General features: G+C 49.4%; 1 protein-coding gene across 1 annotated transcript; it reads left to right on the top strand.

Moving 5' to 3' along the window:
* Positions 1-2,707: 2,707 nt before the first annotated feature.
* GJB3 (gap junction protein beta 3) lies at positions 2,708-14,710 on the top strand. Its single transcript, XM_048825839.2, has 2 exons — positions 2,708-2,903; positions 10,291-14,710. Exon 2 carries the CDS (start codon positions 10,322-10,324, stop codon positions 11,126-11,128), a length of 807 nt encoding a protein of 268 aa, XP_048681796.1. The 5' UTR covers positions 2,708-2,903; positions 10,291-10,321; the 3' UTR covers positions 11,129-14,710.
* Positions 14,711-14,751: the final 41 nt, after the last annotated feature.

Here is a 14,751-nt window from a genome sequence, read left to right as displayed (position 1 = left end):
AATCAGCTCCGCGCCCAGCTCTAGTGAGGAGACCAGTGAAGGCATCAGATTCCCTGCAGGAAAATCTCTTTCTGAATCAGGCTGGAGTGGGCAGCGGCTTCACAGCCAACCCACCCCCTGCAGTGGCAAAGAGTTCTTCACTGCTTTACCCCCCAGGGCATTCTGAACAGCGCAAGTCCAAGGCGAATGACGAAACCAGTCAGTAGTGAGTCACCACCATTGTTTCCTAGAGCACCTGCGTTCACCATCCCAGCCGAACGTGTCAGAACTGATATGGTGATATGGCTGCAGAGACACATGGGTTGCCTGAGGGCCTTGGAGGGTTTCCTAGCTGACAATGTTTCAATGTTAGGGTTTCCTAAACAGCAGCCACACTACCGACAATAATTGCGCAGTGCTGGATGGGGTGTGCAAAAACAAAAGCAGGGCATTCCCATTCATTGTTGTGGTTAAGACCTCAGATCTCCGTAGGAAAAAAGTCATTAACAAGAGGCCCAACCCTTCATCGTACGGAGTATCATCGACTCCTGTTGAAACTAATGGTACCAACATCTTCCTTTAGCTGTTACTTTTGTTTCCTCAAGACCCTTCTCCCAGGATGCGTTTAGAAGCTCATGGATGTGGAGAGAGATGCTGATTAGCTACAATTGTCCACTAACATGGGCCATTCCATTCCCTTCCAGACATTTCCGCAAGGCTGCTCACTGGCTCTTGTTAAATAAAAGAGGCCTTATAAAATGAGTTCCCCTGCCAGAATAACTAGTTATCATTAGAGATGGGATCTGGATCCAGCTTTAAACCTCCCCAGTCAACAGGCTTATTTGAATCTGGGTCAGGAGCCAATGTGCAGGCATGTTTAGGGCCAGAGTGTTGGTTCTGGACCATCTCTACTTATAAGATATTAATGCATGGAATTTGTGGCTCCCAAGTTGAGGTTGTTCACAGAGAGACTCTTACTCCTGGGACTGAGTATCCTCAGAAATCCAGCCTCCCCAAGAGGGATACCCAGGCAACACTGGGATCAGAATCTGCCCCAGCCAATCCAGCTACAAGAGTTCTACCCACCTTTATTCTTCAGCATTTAAAACACACCCACCGCAAGATCTGGGCATACAAACAAGACACAGCCCATAATGAAAACGATGGGCTAAGTAGACTCACCCAGTAAATAAGAGCATAAGCAAACCACTGCTCCACGCCTATAGCAAAAGCCTGATCACAGAGAGGACACGATACCTACAGGGCAACAAACCCAGGCCCAAGGAAGAAGAGATTTCCAGAGCCAAGGACTCTCCACTGAACAGGCCTCCTGATGCTGAACACTAGGGGCAGTTAGCTGTAATGCATCGGCTAAGGGGAGAGGTATTGCTCCGGTAGCATGGACTGGAACCATATTGGGCTGTAGAGATTTAATACTGGTGGGGCATGGCCAAGCCCGCTGTGCAATCAAGCTGCCTCCTTGTGCACCAGCTGCTTTCAGGTGCTCCGCAGGGTGACGCTGAGTGGCAGAGACATGGCCGGTTGCTTTGGGCATGATCGCTCTGGGGCCTTGACAAGCTGCATGCGATAACTCTACCAGGAGCGGCAGCTTCCTTCCCAGCTGAGGCCTCCACTGGATTTGCGATGAACTGTAGCTGCACACAGGACACAGCCATGCTACAAGCTCGGCGTGTGATTCCCCTGCTCACGCACACGTGCGTACGCTCGCCCTCAGCACGCTCGTGCTAGCGTAACTAGCAGGGAGCCGCAGCAGAGATACGGCTGAGCGGGGCCGAGTACACGCCCGTGGGTTGGTACTCCGCATGGCCCAGTCGCGGCTCTGTTACTGCGACCACAGCTCTTTATACTCTGGCTGGCTCAAATCTGGGCCAGGGCAATTAGTAGTGTAGACAGAGCCACGGGCAGGTGTTGCAATCATCAGTGGGGATCAAATCCCCTGTGTTGAAAACAGGACGCCTGCCAATTGCACGCAGCAGAATTCCCTTGGCTGGCAGTAAGAGGCAGGCTCTGTAGCTGCTGGGGCCTGATGCTAAGGGGAGATATGACCCAGGGCAGCGTGTTACGTTCGCCTCCCATGCAGGCTTTGTCCCTTGCCCGTCGGTGGGCCGCACGCAGCCCAGCGCATAGAATAGTTGGGCGCTAGTGCAACTGAAGTGAATTGCTGGGCTCAGCCCCCCGCCGCGCTGAGCAGCGGCAAGTCCCCAGCTTCTTGGCCCATCCCCTGCTTCCCCCCTCTCCAGCGCACAGGGGGCAGAGGGGTGGGTCCAAGGAGACATAGGTTGAAGGGCAATCCTCATCTGGCAGTTGAGGGGGCTCAGCTCTGGGCTCCCTTCCTAGGGACCTCTGCTCTGGAGCCGGAGCAACCTGGCTGCCTGGGTGCCAGATCAAGCCCTCCATCCTACTTGTCCCGCTGGATGTTGTGTGGCTAGGCACAGCAATCCGGGCCTGCACTGGGCAGAATCCGGGACACAGGACCGAGAACACGCTGCCACTTTGGCATCAGTGAGGGTGCTGTCCCCTGGTCCGGAGGTGTTACAGCCTTTTGCTTGATGGAAGCTAGCTCCCTGCTCCTAGCTGCACAGCCGTCCTGGCTCCTGGTGAAGCTCCGGGAAAGTTAGGCCCTGCCCTTGCTCCCCCTGGCTTCTTATACTGGTTCACCAGCCTAAGAAGAATTCTTTTCTCTTTGCACACTTCCTGCAGGCCCACACCTTCCGTGCTGGGCAGAAAATAAGGGAGGTTGTTGCGTGGAGATGAGCTGGAGACCTCATGCTGCCTTTCTCTCCCTGTCTTCCTTCTGCAGGGAAGGTCATTCAACGGCATAGCCTTTAAACAGGGCTGCTTTGGGGGAGCTGACTGCTTTTTCATTAAGCAGGAAATATCGGGACAGACAGAGAGCTGTGCAGGTGAGTGCAATTTACCTTCAGTTTCTCTGGAGTATTGAATACAGGACTCTAAGCTGGGTGCCAAAGAATAGCACTAGGAAATGGTTCTGACCTGAGTAGACAATTTCCCCCTCCCTTTCAAAGTAGAGTTATACACATCTGTGAAGGAACTCTGTATTTATTTCACATTTTCCTTTAAGTCATTTTGATCAGCCAGGCTGCTGGGTTTTAGATTTGGAGAACAGAAGAGAATGCAAGGGTCTGGGGGAAGTGGAAGGGGAAATGAGGCTGGATTTTTTCACATTGTTTTATGCAAGATTTATATTGTGTGGGCTATAAAAAATAAATAACCTGTCCCGGATCACTAGAAGGTCCAACATAACTTGTCTGAAAGGTTCCTATCTCCAGAGTGAAGTGGTGAACTGTCCAATAATCAGAGAGAAAGAAGGGCACATGAGAAAGTTTCTCAGAAATGTTGCTAGGATATAGAAAGAAAACCGCACTTAGGGCCCAATCCAAAGTCAGTTGGCTTCCAATCAGGTTGTTATTTTCTGAAAGCCTATGTGTCTCAATGTTAGAAGGCGTGGGAGGCATTGTTCTCCATCTGGTGGGGTTCATGCCCCTCTTTGGATGCTGCTAAATTATCCAAGCCCAGGAACTGATGGTTCCTACCCCTGGCTCATAAAGATTCTCCTGGAAACCAAAATGTCTTTGCCACTGGAGGGTACCAACTTGCTCTGAACTGCCTCTAATTCCCTATAATGCCCCAGCATCCCCCCATTGGGCTATGTTCCCTACCCCGTCTCTCTTTGCATACAGGCCTGTCCTCGCCTCTCACTCCACCTGTAACCGTCATCTGAACACTGCACAGAAGCAAACAACCCTCGGGCCTCCGTTTGCATGGGCAATTTCTCTACCAGAGGGATGGGTGGGTCTCCTTGCTATCAGTAGAAAGCAGAAGAGCCTTCAGCCTCATGGTATCAATCTACTGAGGGAGACTACATCCATGTGTGCATTACAGTGATGTGAGTCAGGGGATCCAGGCAAAGCACTCTTGTCCCCCAACACGCTTACAGCAAGACCGCACTGTGCCATGGAGATGGGGCTTCAGTCATGTCCCTGAAATGTTCTAAATCCTGGAGGACATGGATAAGGTCCCATGCCCAGGAGCCATGTCCCATTGAATAGCTTGGGGGCCTTCTAGCGGGACTTTCTGTCTTCTGTTGCAGAAGCCACCAGAATCTAACATATCTGTGAATCAGTCCTTCTACCATTCAGCCAGCTCTCACATTCACTAACTTCCTTTACAGTGGCTTAAACTTAATGTTCTTTCTTGGCTCTGATCCAAAGCCCATTGAAGTCAATGGGAGTCATTCCAATGGGCTTTCAGTCAAGGCCTTTGTGTCTTCTATAAAATACACCTGATATCGTCCAGAACCAGCTCGTCCAGTCCAGGGAAACTTTATTCCTTCCCACGATTCATTTCATGACCATGGGCACATTCTTTCCGCATGAATAGTGCAAACACGCAGTGATCCAACGTCTAAAGAGCAATCAGGGCTTTTGGTTACGGAACTTGCTGCTACCTCAGGAAAGGGATTGAAGCGCAGAAGCTGTTGGTTGTCTCTGTTCTGGTTAGCAGCCTCTGAAAAAGATGGAGCATTTGCCCATGAATTTTGGGCAGTAGTGGCTTTGAAGTTTTATTCCAGCACATTCCACAGCCGGGCAACATCATCATTTTTGTAAAAAGGCCAATTTTGCTGGGAAAGATTTTGAGCATTTGCCCTTTTGCAGGTTTCAATATTAAAAAAATAATTATCCAAATGAAAATTTGCAAAATATAGAGGTGTGTGCTCAAAATCTGTACAATTTTTCAAGACAACTGGAAGCATGTTGACTCAAAAACAGTCCTGCAATTTGAACCAAGCGAGGCAAACGTCACAAAACCCTCCTCGGAAATTCAGAATGAAATGCAGAAGATCTCTGCTGAGGGTTTCCAGTGTCATGCTGTATTGCATGCACGGCCCTCTCTGTGATTTTTTGCCCGCTGCTATTTTCAAAGGGTGAAATTCACCCCTGTCCAGAGGGCCAGTAAAAGGCCTCTGTGCCACTTAACTCCCTCGCTAGCCTGCTTCAGTGATGCATGGGCTTTTTGCTGACCAACTGCACAGTGACTGCATAAAAATTACGGGGGGGCTACCCTCTTGGTGCTTTCTCAAAGAATCCCATCTCCAAAGAGACACATTTACACCTGTAAAGGTCATTTTGCTTACTTCCCATTACGTAAAGTCAAGGGAGGGTTTTGAAAATGCAATTGTATCCTTTCTACCTCTAACAGCTCTGCCACCAGAAATAGGCTCTGTGATCAAAATCTAGCTGACAATTGTCTTGATGAAATAAGAAGCACAATAGACTCCAGCTCACGCTCCCTATAGGTGCATTTCTCCCCACCCCCACCTCCCGGGCTATAATCACAGCAGAAAACCACTTGCCTTTTGTCAGTACAGTGAACAGCTCTGATTCAGTGACATGGGCCTGCATGCTCAAAAGTCGGGACTGCTTTTGCGTGCTCAACTTGAGACGCGTTAAAGGGTTGTGATATTCAGTAAGTGCTCAGCACACCGCTGGGTGGGAAACGGTTTTTGTGTCTGATGAATGTTTTCACAACATTGAAACATTTTCCTGTCGCAAATTAGGATGGAAAATCAAAATTGCAAAAATGATCACAAACCGGGAGGAAAAAATCTCAGATCGGGTCAACGGAAACATTTCACTTGGAGAATTTCTACAGGTGTCATTTCGATTTTGACCTGTTTTTACTAATTTCTTTACGATAAGTAGCTTAAATTTTGAAATGAAAAGTCGCTTTGAACTACACCAGAATTTTTCATTTTGAAAACATGGAAATGAAGTGTTTTGACAGTTTCAAAGCTCCCCCCCCCCCCCCCGCCCCAAATCTTTCAAGTAAAGAAAAGTTGTCAGAACTGCCCCTTGCCGGTAGAAAGTGTGGGTTTTGCTGACTTAGCATTTTGCAGGACAAAAATGGTTCCTTCACCATTTCCTAACCAGCTCTACTGAGCACCCACTGCCTGACAATCAGCCCCTTTAGGGTGTCTTGTGTTGAGCACCCGATCAGTGAGGCATCCCAAATTACTAGTCCATTGTGAAAATGTAGGGAACAGCTATTGGGCACTACGAAAGGGACACTCTATAGTCACTTTTGCTATAGCTACCCCTTAAGGATCAAATTCTGCTCTCAGTTATACTAGTGTAACTTAGGGTGCTACCGAAATTGGCTGAGCTGTCTAGATAGCCAGGTGGTGTAGCTGAGAATATAACAACACCTAGCTCTGGTATAGCAGTTTCATCAGCGGATCTCAAAGCACTTCACAACGGAGGTCAGTGTCATTATCCACATTTTACAGATGGGGAAACTGGGGCACAGAGAGGGGAAGTGACTTGCCCGAGCTCACCCAGCCAACCAAAGGCAGAGCCAGGAATTGAACCCAGTTCTCCTGAGTTCCAGTCCAGTGCCCTAGCCACAATCTGGCCCTTATACCTGAAAACTTCTCTATAGGCACCTAGATCAAGTGTGTCTTTTCTTTGATATTATAGAGAGAGAACAATACTAAAAACTCGACTGGAATTAAACCACCCACAAAATGATCTTTCCTAGACCTCCGACTTGAGCCTACAGCAGGCAGGGCGTGCAAGGGAACCCACCCTGTCTGTTTTGTGTGGCCCAGATGATGGGAGATTCATTGTTGTAGTTAGGAAGGCATTTAGCTTCCGTGCTGGCCAGCTTTCTGAAACTAACTAGACTGGTTAATAAAGCATCCTGAGGCGGCGTGCAGGTCAAACCCGAGCTGGACTGTCAGGGAGCAGGTTGTTCCAAAGTTGGGGTGGGGGGAGGCGGCACAGAGGAGGCCTAGTTCTGGGAGTTCATGCTACACAGTGTGAGCTATGCAGTCAACTGGGCATGGCCCGGAAGTCCCAGGAGTGAGCCCCAGCAGAACTGCAGAACTGCAAATGAATCCACTGAGGACTCTACCGGTGCTGTCTCCTGGGGGTCTCAGCTCACTCCCTGCCTGGGCAGTGTATTGTCTTCTGGGAAGAGTATCCTTCCTTCGTCCCACAGAATCACAAACTGCATCCAGCTGCCGCTGGGGTAGAGGGCAGCAGACAGAGCACATAACACTGGGAGAAGGGGCTGCTGCAGCAAAGAGTCCTGGGGAAAACCCCCTCCACAGCCCCACTTGTAAGAACATTGCCATGAGGTCTTTTATGGCCAGGCAGAGCAGTCAGGGCTTTGGAATTTTGGGAGGGGCTTTAAAGGCAAGGTGGTGGGATATGGGCAGGAGCTGACTGTAAAGGGAGAGATGTCAAATAGTGTGGCGCTTTCTGAGTCAGAGATTTGCAGACTGATTGTAGCAGGCAATCCCAGGAGGAGCAGCCAAAGAGTTCTTCGGAAGGCTGGTCATAAATTTTCCATCTAAATTATTTTTTGATGGAAAATTGGGGGGTTGATTAAACCAGTTTTTGATGAAAAATGTCTGCTTTCTATAGACTTTTTTTTTTTTTTTTTTTTTGGTATACTCAAAACACTGAATGGCCAGAAAACTACAATATTTCAATTTTGAAAGACTGCTGCAGTGCCTCTTGGGAGTTATAGTTCCATTGCCTCCCGCTCCCATTCTCCTCTACAAGCTGGGCTCCCCAGCTGGACTTCATCTCCCATGGTGCACTGCAGCCAATCAATTGCCATGCTACACGGCCCCCTAGCATTATGGCAGATGTAGTCCAACCAGGGAGCCTGGTTTATAGAGGTGAACATGGACATGAGGCAGCTAAACTACAATTCCCATGAGGCACCACAGAAGCATTTCAGAATTGAAATATCTCAGGATTTGGCCAAAATATTTTGGGTTTCAATTTTTTTTTTTATTTTTTGCTGAAAATGACACCTTGAGGGGGGGGAAACCCATACGCTGAATAGCTCTAGTTATTAAATTAAGAAAATCACATTGGATTAGAATTTGGACCTACTAACTTTTCCACCGGATGTTTCAGAGACCTTCTCCTCAGCATTGTCCATGGGCCTCCCACCCCGACCACGGCAGTAATGGGGATCGACCTAGCACAATTACTCACCCGCTTCGCTTGGGCCAGGAGTCAGCATGTTGCTGTGCTTTATGCATCATCCTACAAAGTGTGGGCTGCAGCAGATACAATTAGTGATGATTATTATGTATCTAGGGGTGCTTTGCATACTACGTCCCTGTGCAGAGGGCTAACCCAGGCCATTAGGAGATATGAGGCAATCATTTAGGAATGGGAAAGTGCAGAGTGGAAGTTTTTCCACCAGCTCTGCTTCCAGGTTGGGTAGTATTTTGATTCTCACACCTGCTCTGTAGTGATCAATCACCTTTATGAGCATTGTTACTATCATTACGATTTGTGTGTTATCATAGCACCTAGTCAAGGACCAAGACTTCATTGTGCTGGGGGCTGTACAAACAGAACCAAAAGACCTTGGATCTGGCTCTTCTGGGAATGGTCACACATTAGCACATGTTGCAAGATCCACACCCTAATATCAGCAAAGGGTTAATACATTTCTGACCCTCTAGACTATGATCCCCTCCTCTTGTTTCCAGTTGTTAATCGAGAGGAGTAAAATCCTATTATATAAATTAGTTGTTTTATATCCAACCTGCAAAATATTCCACCAAGTTTTTGGTTTCCGGCAATCAGTTTCATGTGGCTCCTGTTTTGTTCTCTTACTAGGGTAAGGTGCAGGCTGACCCTGCATAGCTTGTATATTGGGGAATTGCCCCAAACGCCCCTGAAAGCTTGCCTTTGGGGCTTTGCATTTCTTTTGCTGAAATCTACCTCCACAGTGTTCAGTGTATTGAAACACAGGAGTCCTACCCTATGTCTGAATCTCAGGGCCTGATCTTCCACTCACTTTTACCAGCTGACTTCAGTAAAGTCATCCCTGATTTACGCCAGTGTAAATGAGCGAAGAATCAGGCAGCTAATTGTCCAGTGCTTTGGTTTGCAGGTAGGTACCTTGCCCAATTCGTCATCTCTTACTCATAAGCCTTTGTCAAGGCGATGAGCAATACAGATGAGTCACTCCGCAATTCAGCTGTGACCCAGCAGGCTAAATGAAAACATTCAGCACTGCATGGGTTAATGACGCCAGCTGACCTAGATGTAGCCCGGATTCAGGTGGGACGGCTCCCCTTGGCTCTGACGTGGGCTGTGTTAGCCTCATCCCCAGGCTGACTTTGGTGCTGAGTGGCCTAAGGAATTAGACGCCCAAATCCCATTGAATTGCAGTGAGAGTTGGAGGCCTAAATCCCTTTGGAAATCCCAGCCTTGGTCACTAGGGAACGGGGTCTGGATTGGACTGATGATCTGTCTGTACCAAGAGGGAGGAAGGGAGGGAGGAAGAATGTATCGGGTGCCAGATCTAGGATCTACTTCACCTCTCGCCTGGTAAAACCCATAAGCCAACACAAGCTGCTCCCTCCTGAGCCCAGGTGCAAGGCCCTAATGGCACTTAGCAAAGCCTCAGCCTCATTCCTGCTCCCAGCTGTGGAAGAGAGCATGCCAACTGGTTTCCAGATTCCCCAAAGAGATGCTCTGTAAGCAGTTCTGGAGCTGGGCAGCCACCCGGGGCCATTCTGGAGCTCCTGGACTCCGAGCCACCGGTTTTCCCGTCACCAGAGCCCCTGCAGCCACATCGGTCATGGGAGAGAGACTACACTCACAGTGGCTGCAATTCACCCCGTGCAGAGGGCTATCACAATGACTCTGCCGGCTAAATCCCACTCCCAGCCAGAGCTCTGCCCCGAGGGCTTCGGGGTACGTCTACACACTGCAATAAAAAACCAGCCAAACCCATGACAGCAAGTCGCAGAGCCTGGGTCGATGGTCATGGTGGGGGGCTCGGGCTATGGGACTAAAAATAGCAATGCAGACGTTCCCGCTCGGGCTGGAGCCTGGGCTCCGAATCCCAGGGGAGGGGCCTTCTGCAGATGGATGAATTTCCCCAGCCAGAGCTCTGCTCCCCATAGTCTTTGCCCTCGTGCTGGGAACTTTTCCGCTTCAAGCGGTTGAAGTTACAGATCCCTTCTTAAAGGGGTGCCCCCTGGTGTGTTTGCTCCAAGGACAGGGGCAGCCTGGTGTGAGGATCAAGGTATTGAAATGTGAGTTCTTTCAAAACCAAGAGAATCACTGAGCAAAACTGCTTGGACCAGCTCCCAGCTGGGGTGCATCAGTGAAGCTCTGCTTACTTCAGCTGAGCTGCGTTGATTTATACCAGCTGGGGATCTGGCCATTTGATATTTCCCATTGAGTTCCCTTCATCTGTTATTTCTCTTGCTTTTCTCTGACTTAGGTGAGTCTGGCTTCCCCCGAGGCCCGTCACCATGGATTGGAAGATGCTGCAGGGCCTGCTGAGCGGGGTGAACAAGTACTCCACGGCCTTTGGGCGCATCTGGCTCTCCGTGGTCTTCGTCTTCCGGGTGCTGGTCTACGTGGTGGCAGCGGAGCGCGTGTGGGGGGACGAGCAGAAGGACTTTGACTGCAACACCAAGCAGCCCGGCTGCACCAACGTCTGCTACGACCACTACTTCCCCATCTCCCACATCCGCCTCTGGGCCCTGCAGCTCATCTTCGTCACCTGCCCCTCCCTGCTGGTGATCATGCACGTGGCCTACCGGGAGGACCGGGAGAAGAAAAACCGGGAGAAGAATGGTGAGGACTGCCCCAAGCTCTATCGCAACCCGGGCAAGAAACACGGCGGGCTGTGGTGGACCTACCTGCTGACCCTCTTCTTCAAGCTGACCATCGAGATCAGCTTCCTCTACCTCCTCCACAAGATGTGGGATAGCTTTGACCTGCCGCGCCTGGTCAAGTGCGCCAACCTGGACCCCTGCCCCAACATCGTGGACTGCTACATTGCCCGGCCCACTGAGAAAAAGGTCTTCACCTACTTCATGGTGGGGGCCTCCGCCCTCTGCATTGTCCTCACCGTCTGCGAGATCTTCTACCTCATCTTCAAGCGGGCTGTCCGGAGCCTACACAAGTGGAAGAAGAACTCCAAGCACTTGGTCAACTACAACCAGGCTTCCACCTGCCAGTGCCACCTCAAGCTGGAGCAGCAGGATGGCAAGGCCAAGAACAAGCCTTTGGATGCCCTCCAGGCCTCCTCTCCCAACTTGACTGTGATCTGACAGGGCGTGTCGGGGGAGGGAAAAGCCCTGATGTTGGCCAGGGACAACTGACTTCCAAGATGGCTGCCTGCCATGCCTCAAGTATTACTGGAATATTTCAATGGGACCTCAATGGCTATGACAAATCAAGGGAGAGGAGGCGCATCGCCAAGGCAGGATCTCTCCCCGTTCGGCGTGGCTGACTGAGTTGTGCATTTTGTCGGGGCCGGGCGGAAAGGACAAGGCCCTGGCAGTAGGTTTATATGCTGCAGCTGCTCTTAACATGCAGGGCACAGGTGGGTGGTTTGCCTAGCCAAGGAGGATGTGTGAATCCAAAAGTCTATGCTTTTCATTATTTACATGGTATCAAGCCGCTCCATGCAATCCTGCAGGTTGGAGCTTCCCTCCTACGTGCTCAGACAGGCCACAAGGGAAGGGAGGAGACGGCTGGCTTTTAAATCTTTGGAGAAATGACTAATGTAAAGTTGCCAAGGACAATATTTGTCTGCTGTTCTCTCCCCCCTCTGCTAAACTCGCAGCTGCCAGGCCCCAAGCGCCAGCTCCCTTCGCAGACTCCATCACGTTGCGTAGAGAGGTGCTTGGGCTCAGTACCTAAGCGGATGGTTCATTGACTAGGACGTTGATGGAAGGGGCTTTATTCTGATACAGAAGCAGTGAGCAAATCCTGGCCTTTCCCGTGAACCGTGACCTTACCAAAGAACCAAGTCCATGGGGTCTAGCAATTCTGTGGGAATAAAGTCATAGGCACAGAGTGGGATTGTGGGTGTCTCTCTTGGGAGAGTCTCTGTAGTTTGCATCTATCTCAGAAACTTCAACCTCTCTCCAAAAGCACTCAGATCAGAGAGCAAAGAAGCCCCCGCACTGTGCCTTCGGGTGCCTAGGGAGGGCATTAAACTTTGCCTGGAAGAGTTTAGTCAGTAAAACATCCTAGATCAAAACCTTGAGTTAACGCACTAGCTATAACAGTGATTCCACAGCCCAGCTTCTCCGTTCTGAACTGAGTGGCAGGAGTAACAGTGACTCTGCGGGGGAAAGAGTTCTGTATATTTTCAAGAAGCAGCGGAACAGCCCAGTGGAGTTTGGGGGTGTGTGACCTGTTCTGGACCAGATCTCAGGTGACATAAACGGAGCGAGGCCAGTTTCCACCAGCCAAGACTCTGGCCTTACAATTTTTGGTTTAAGTTGTTTTCTGTTGTAATGTTCAACATTTTCCCTAACTCTGTAAACCCCCATTACCAAGTAGCTTCTGGCTGAAACCCAATGAGTTCTCCCATTCCTGGTTGAAAATGGGATCGGGATGCAAAATTCAAATTAAACGTGTCAAATTCATCCCTGGGGTAACACCAGTCAAATCCAGTTGAGGTGTCAGTCCAAATACACCAGACATGACTCTATCCCAGTGAGTTTATTATTAACCATGGTTGGAAATCCATACCCATGCACCCCAGGGATGTTGCATGGCTGGCTAGGACAGGACATAAGTCCATAAAATCTGAGGAATCTGAGTGTATATGTATTTGCAGGAAGTTCTTGTTCTTTGGATTTTTTTTAGTACTTCACCAAGATGTTTCTGACTAAAATAGAGTCCTGGGTAGCTGATGGTGCACATGCTTGTGTATATTGGGAAACGTTGGCCCATCCCACAAGAATTTTTGAGACTTCAAAAAAAATTCCCATCCTGAATCAGGACAAAAAGTCAAAACCATGAAAATTTTCATGAACCGAGAATCCAAAAGGAATTTCCGATCTGGTCGAATGAGAGACTTCCTTTTGGTAATTTCCAAACCTTTTGTTTTGATGTTGACCTTTTTTATACTTAAATTATTTTTACATAATTTAACTTAAATTTTGAAACAAAAAGTCATTTTGATCCCAAAACCAGCACTTTTTTGTTTAGGAACAGGTAAGTAACAAGTGTCTCGGATTCTGCTGGCACGAATTCAGGCTGTCCTAAAGGCAAACATTGGCTTCTGTTGGGACCTTAAGCTCTGTCGATTGCCAGGCTGATATTTACTGATTGGTCAATATCAGGCCATAGGGACCAATGTCATCCTTGAAGGATCTGCATGGAGAAGGTCAGTCTGTTTGCTCATACTATTGTGCCCTAATGGCCACACAGCTCCTTTAGAAATCCCAGGAAAACATTTCCCTGCAGCGAGAGGACGAGATTAAAAGAGATTCAGAGGTGCACCCTGTTTAGAAGTGCTGTTTTATTTCTCATTAGCTCAGCAGCTGACCCGCCTGGACTGCAAAACAAAAGTCCCAGATCCTCATTCACACACACCGCTCCACCTGTCTCCCTTTATACGCCCAGAGCAGTGTAAAATGGCCTGCATGTAAATGAGAAGCAGGCCCACTCTGATGCGCCGTGTTTTGGTTAACAACCAGCCAGGCCTCTAAACCCGGCTTCTGCTGCCCTGCATGTTGGGCCCAATTCTCTGTTGCCCTTGTAACATTCTGTACCCACTTGGCACCAGTGTGAATGCAGAAGAACACAGCCTTTTGGGCCAGCTGTTTACAGCTGTGTAAAAAGGGCAGCTACTTCTGATCTGCCAGCACTTTGCACTCACTGTGCAGCAGACTGCAGCAAGCGCATGGTAATGGCGAATCAAGCCCCTGTTATTAATAACTCCCCCATCCTCCTCCCCTGAAAATGAATGCCAGGTCGCCACTCACGGGCTATATCTACACTCCAGAGCCTGCGTAGCTATGCCAGCATTGCCCTCTAGTGTAGACACAGCGTACTCCAACAGAAGGAGTTTTTCTGCCTGTGTAAAAGCACCACCTCCCTATGCCGACAGAGGTCTTCTGTCAGCACAGCAGCATCTGCACTGGGGGGCTTGTCAGCATGACTTTGTCTCTAGCGTCTGGGCTCCACTCAAATTGCCCTAGCTGTGTTGCTCAGGGCTGTGAAACCACGGCCTAACCCCCGGTGTAGGCGTGGCAAAGTCGACAGACGAATTCTTCCATCCACAAAGCTACCACCGCCCAGAGGGTGGATTAACGACATGGACAGAAAAACCCCTTCTGTCTCTGTAGCACCATAGCTGGGCAGCTGTTGTGTGGACATACCCTATGAGTGAGGGCTTTTTTCACACCCCTGCCCGACATCGCTAGACGTGTATAAGTTTTAAGCGCAAAGCAGGCCAGCTCTCGCTCCATTTTGCCGAGTGGCTGCAGCCTCAGGGAGTTCTCTCTCAGGCAATGCACAGCTCAGAAAACGTTATAGACAAGAAACATTTAGCAGCTACTTGTCAAACATGTTTGCTGGGTCGAAGTCATGTTGGGACGAGCTCCTAAGCTGGTAAGAACCGGCATAGCCTGTTTCCACCAGCTGAGGATCTATCCCGTTGGATTTTGATTTGTCAATCCCAGTCAACTTCATTCGTTTTCTTTTCTGTAAATGTGCCCCTCCCACACGCCTCCTGTCTGGGACGCTCCGAAAAATGCTTCACAGCAACGCGACTAGTATTTTGTATTTTACAGCTTTCCTGCTGGACTGGGGGACGCATGTCCCACCCCCGGAGGCCAAACAAAAATTTGATTTGTGTAATCAACCAGGTAATGGAATGGCCAAATAAATGCTACATTGTTTATCTACAGCTACATGCCTGCTTTCTCTG

This window comes from Caretta caretta, chromosome 19 (assembly GCF_965140235.1).
Source record: "Caretta caretta isolate rCarCar2 chromosome 19, rCarCar1.hap1, whole genome shotgun sequence".
Taxonomy (NCBI): Eukaryota; Metazoa; Chordata; order Testudines; family Cheloniidae; genus Caretta; species Caretta caretta.
This window is presented reverse-complemented; position numbering and strand designations above follow the sequence as displayed.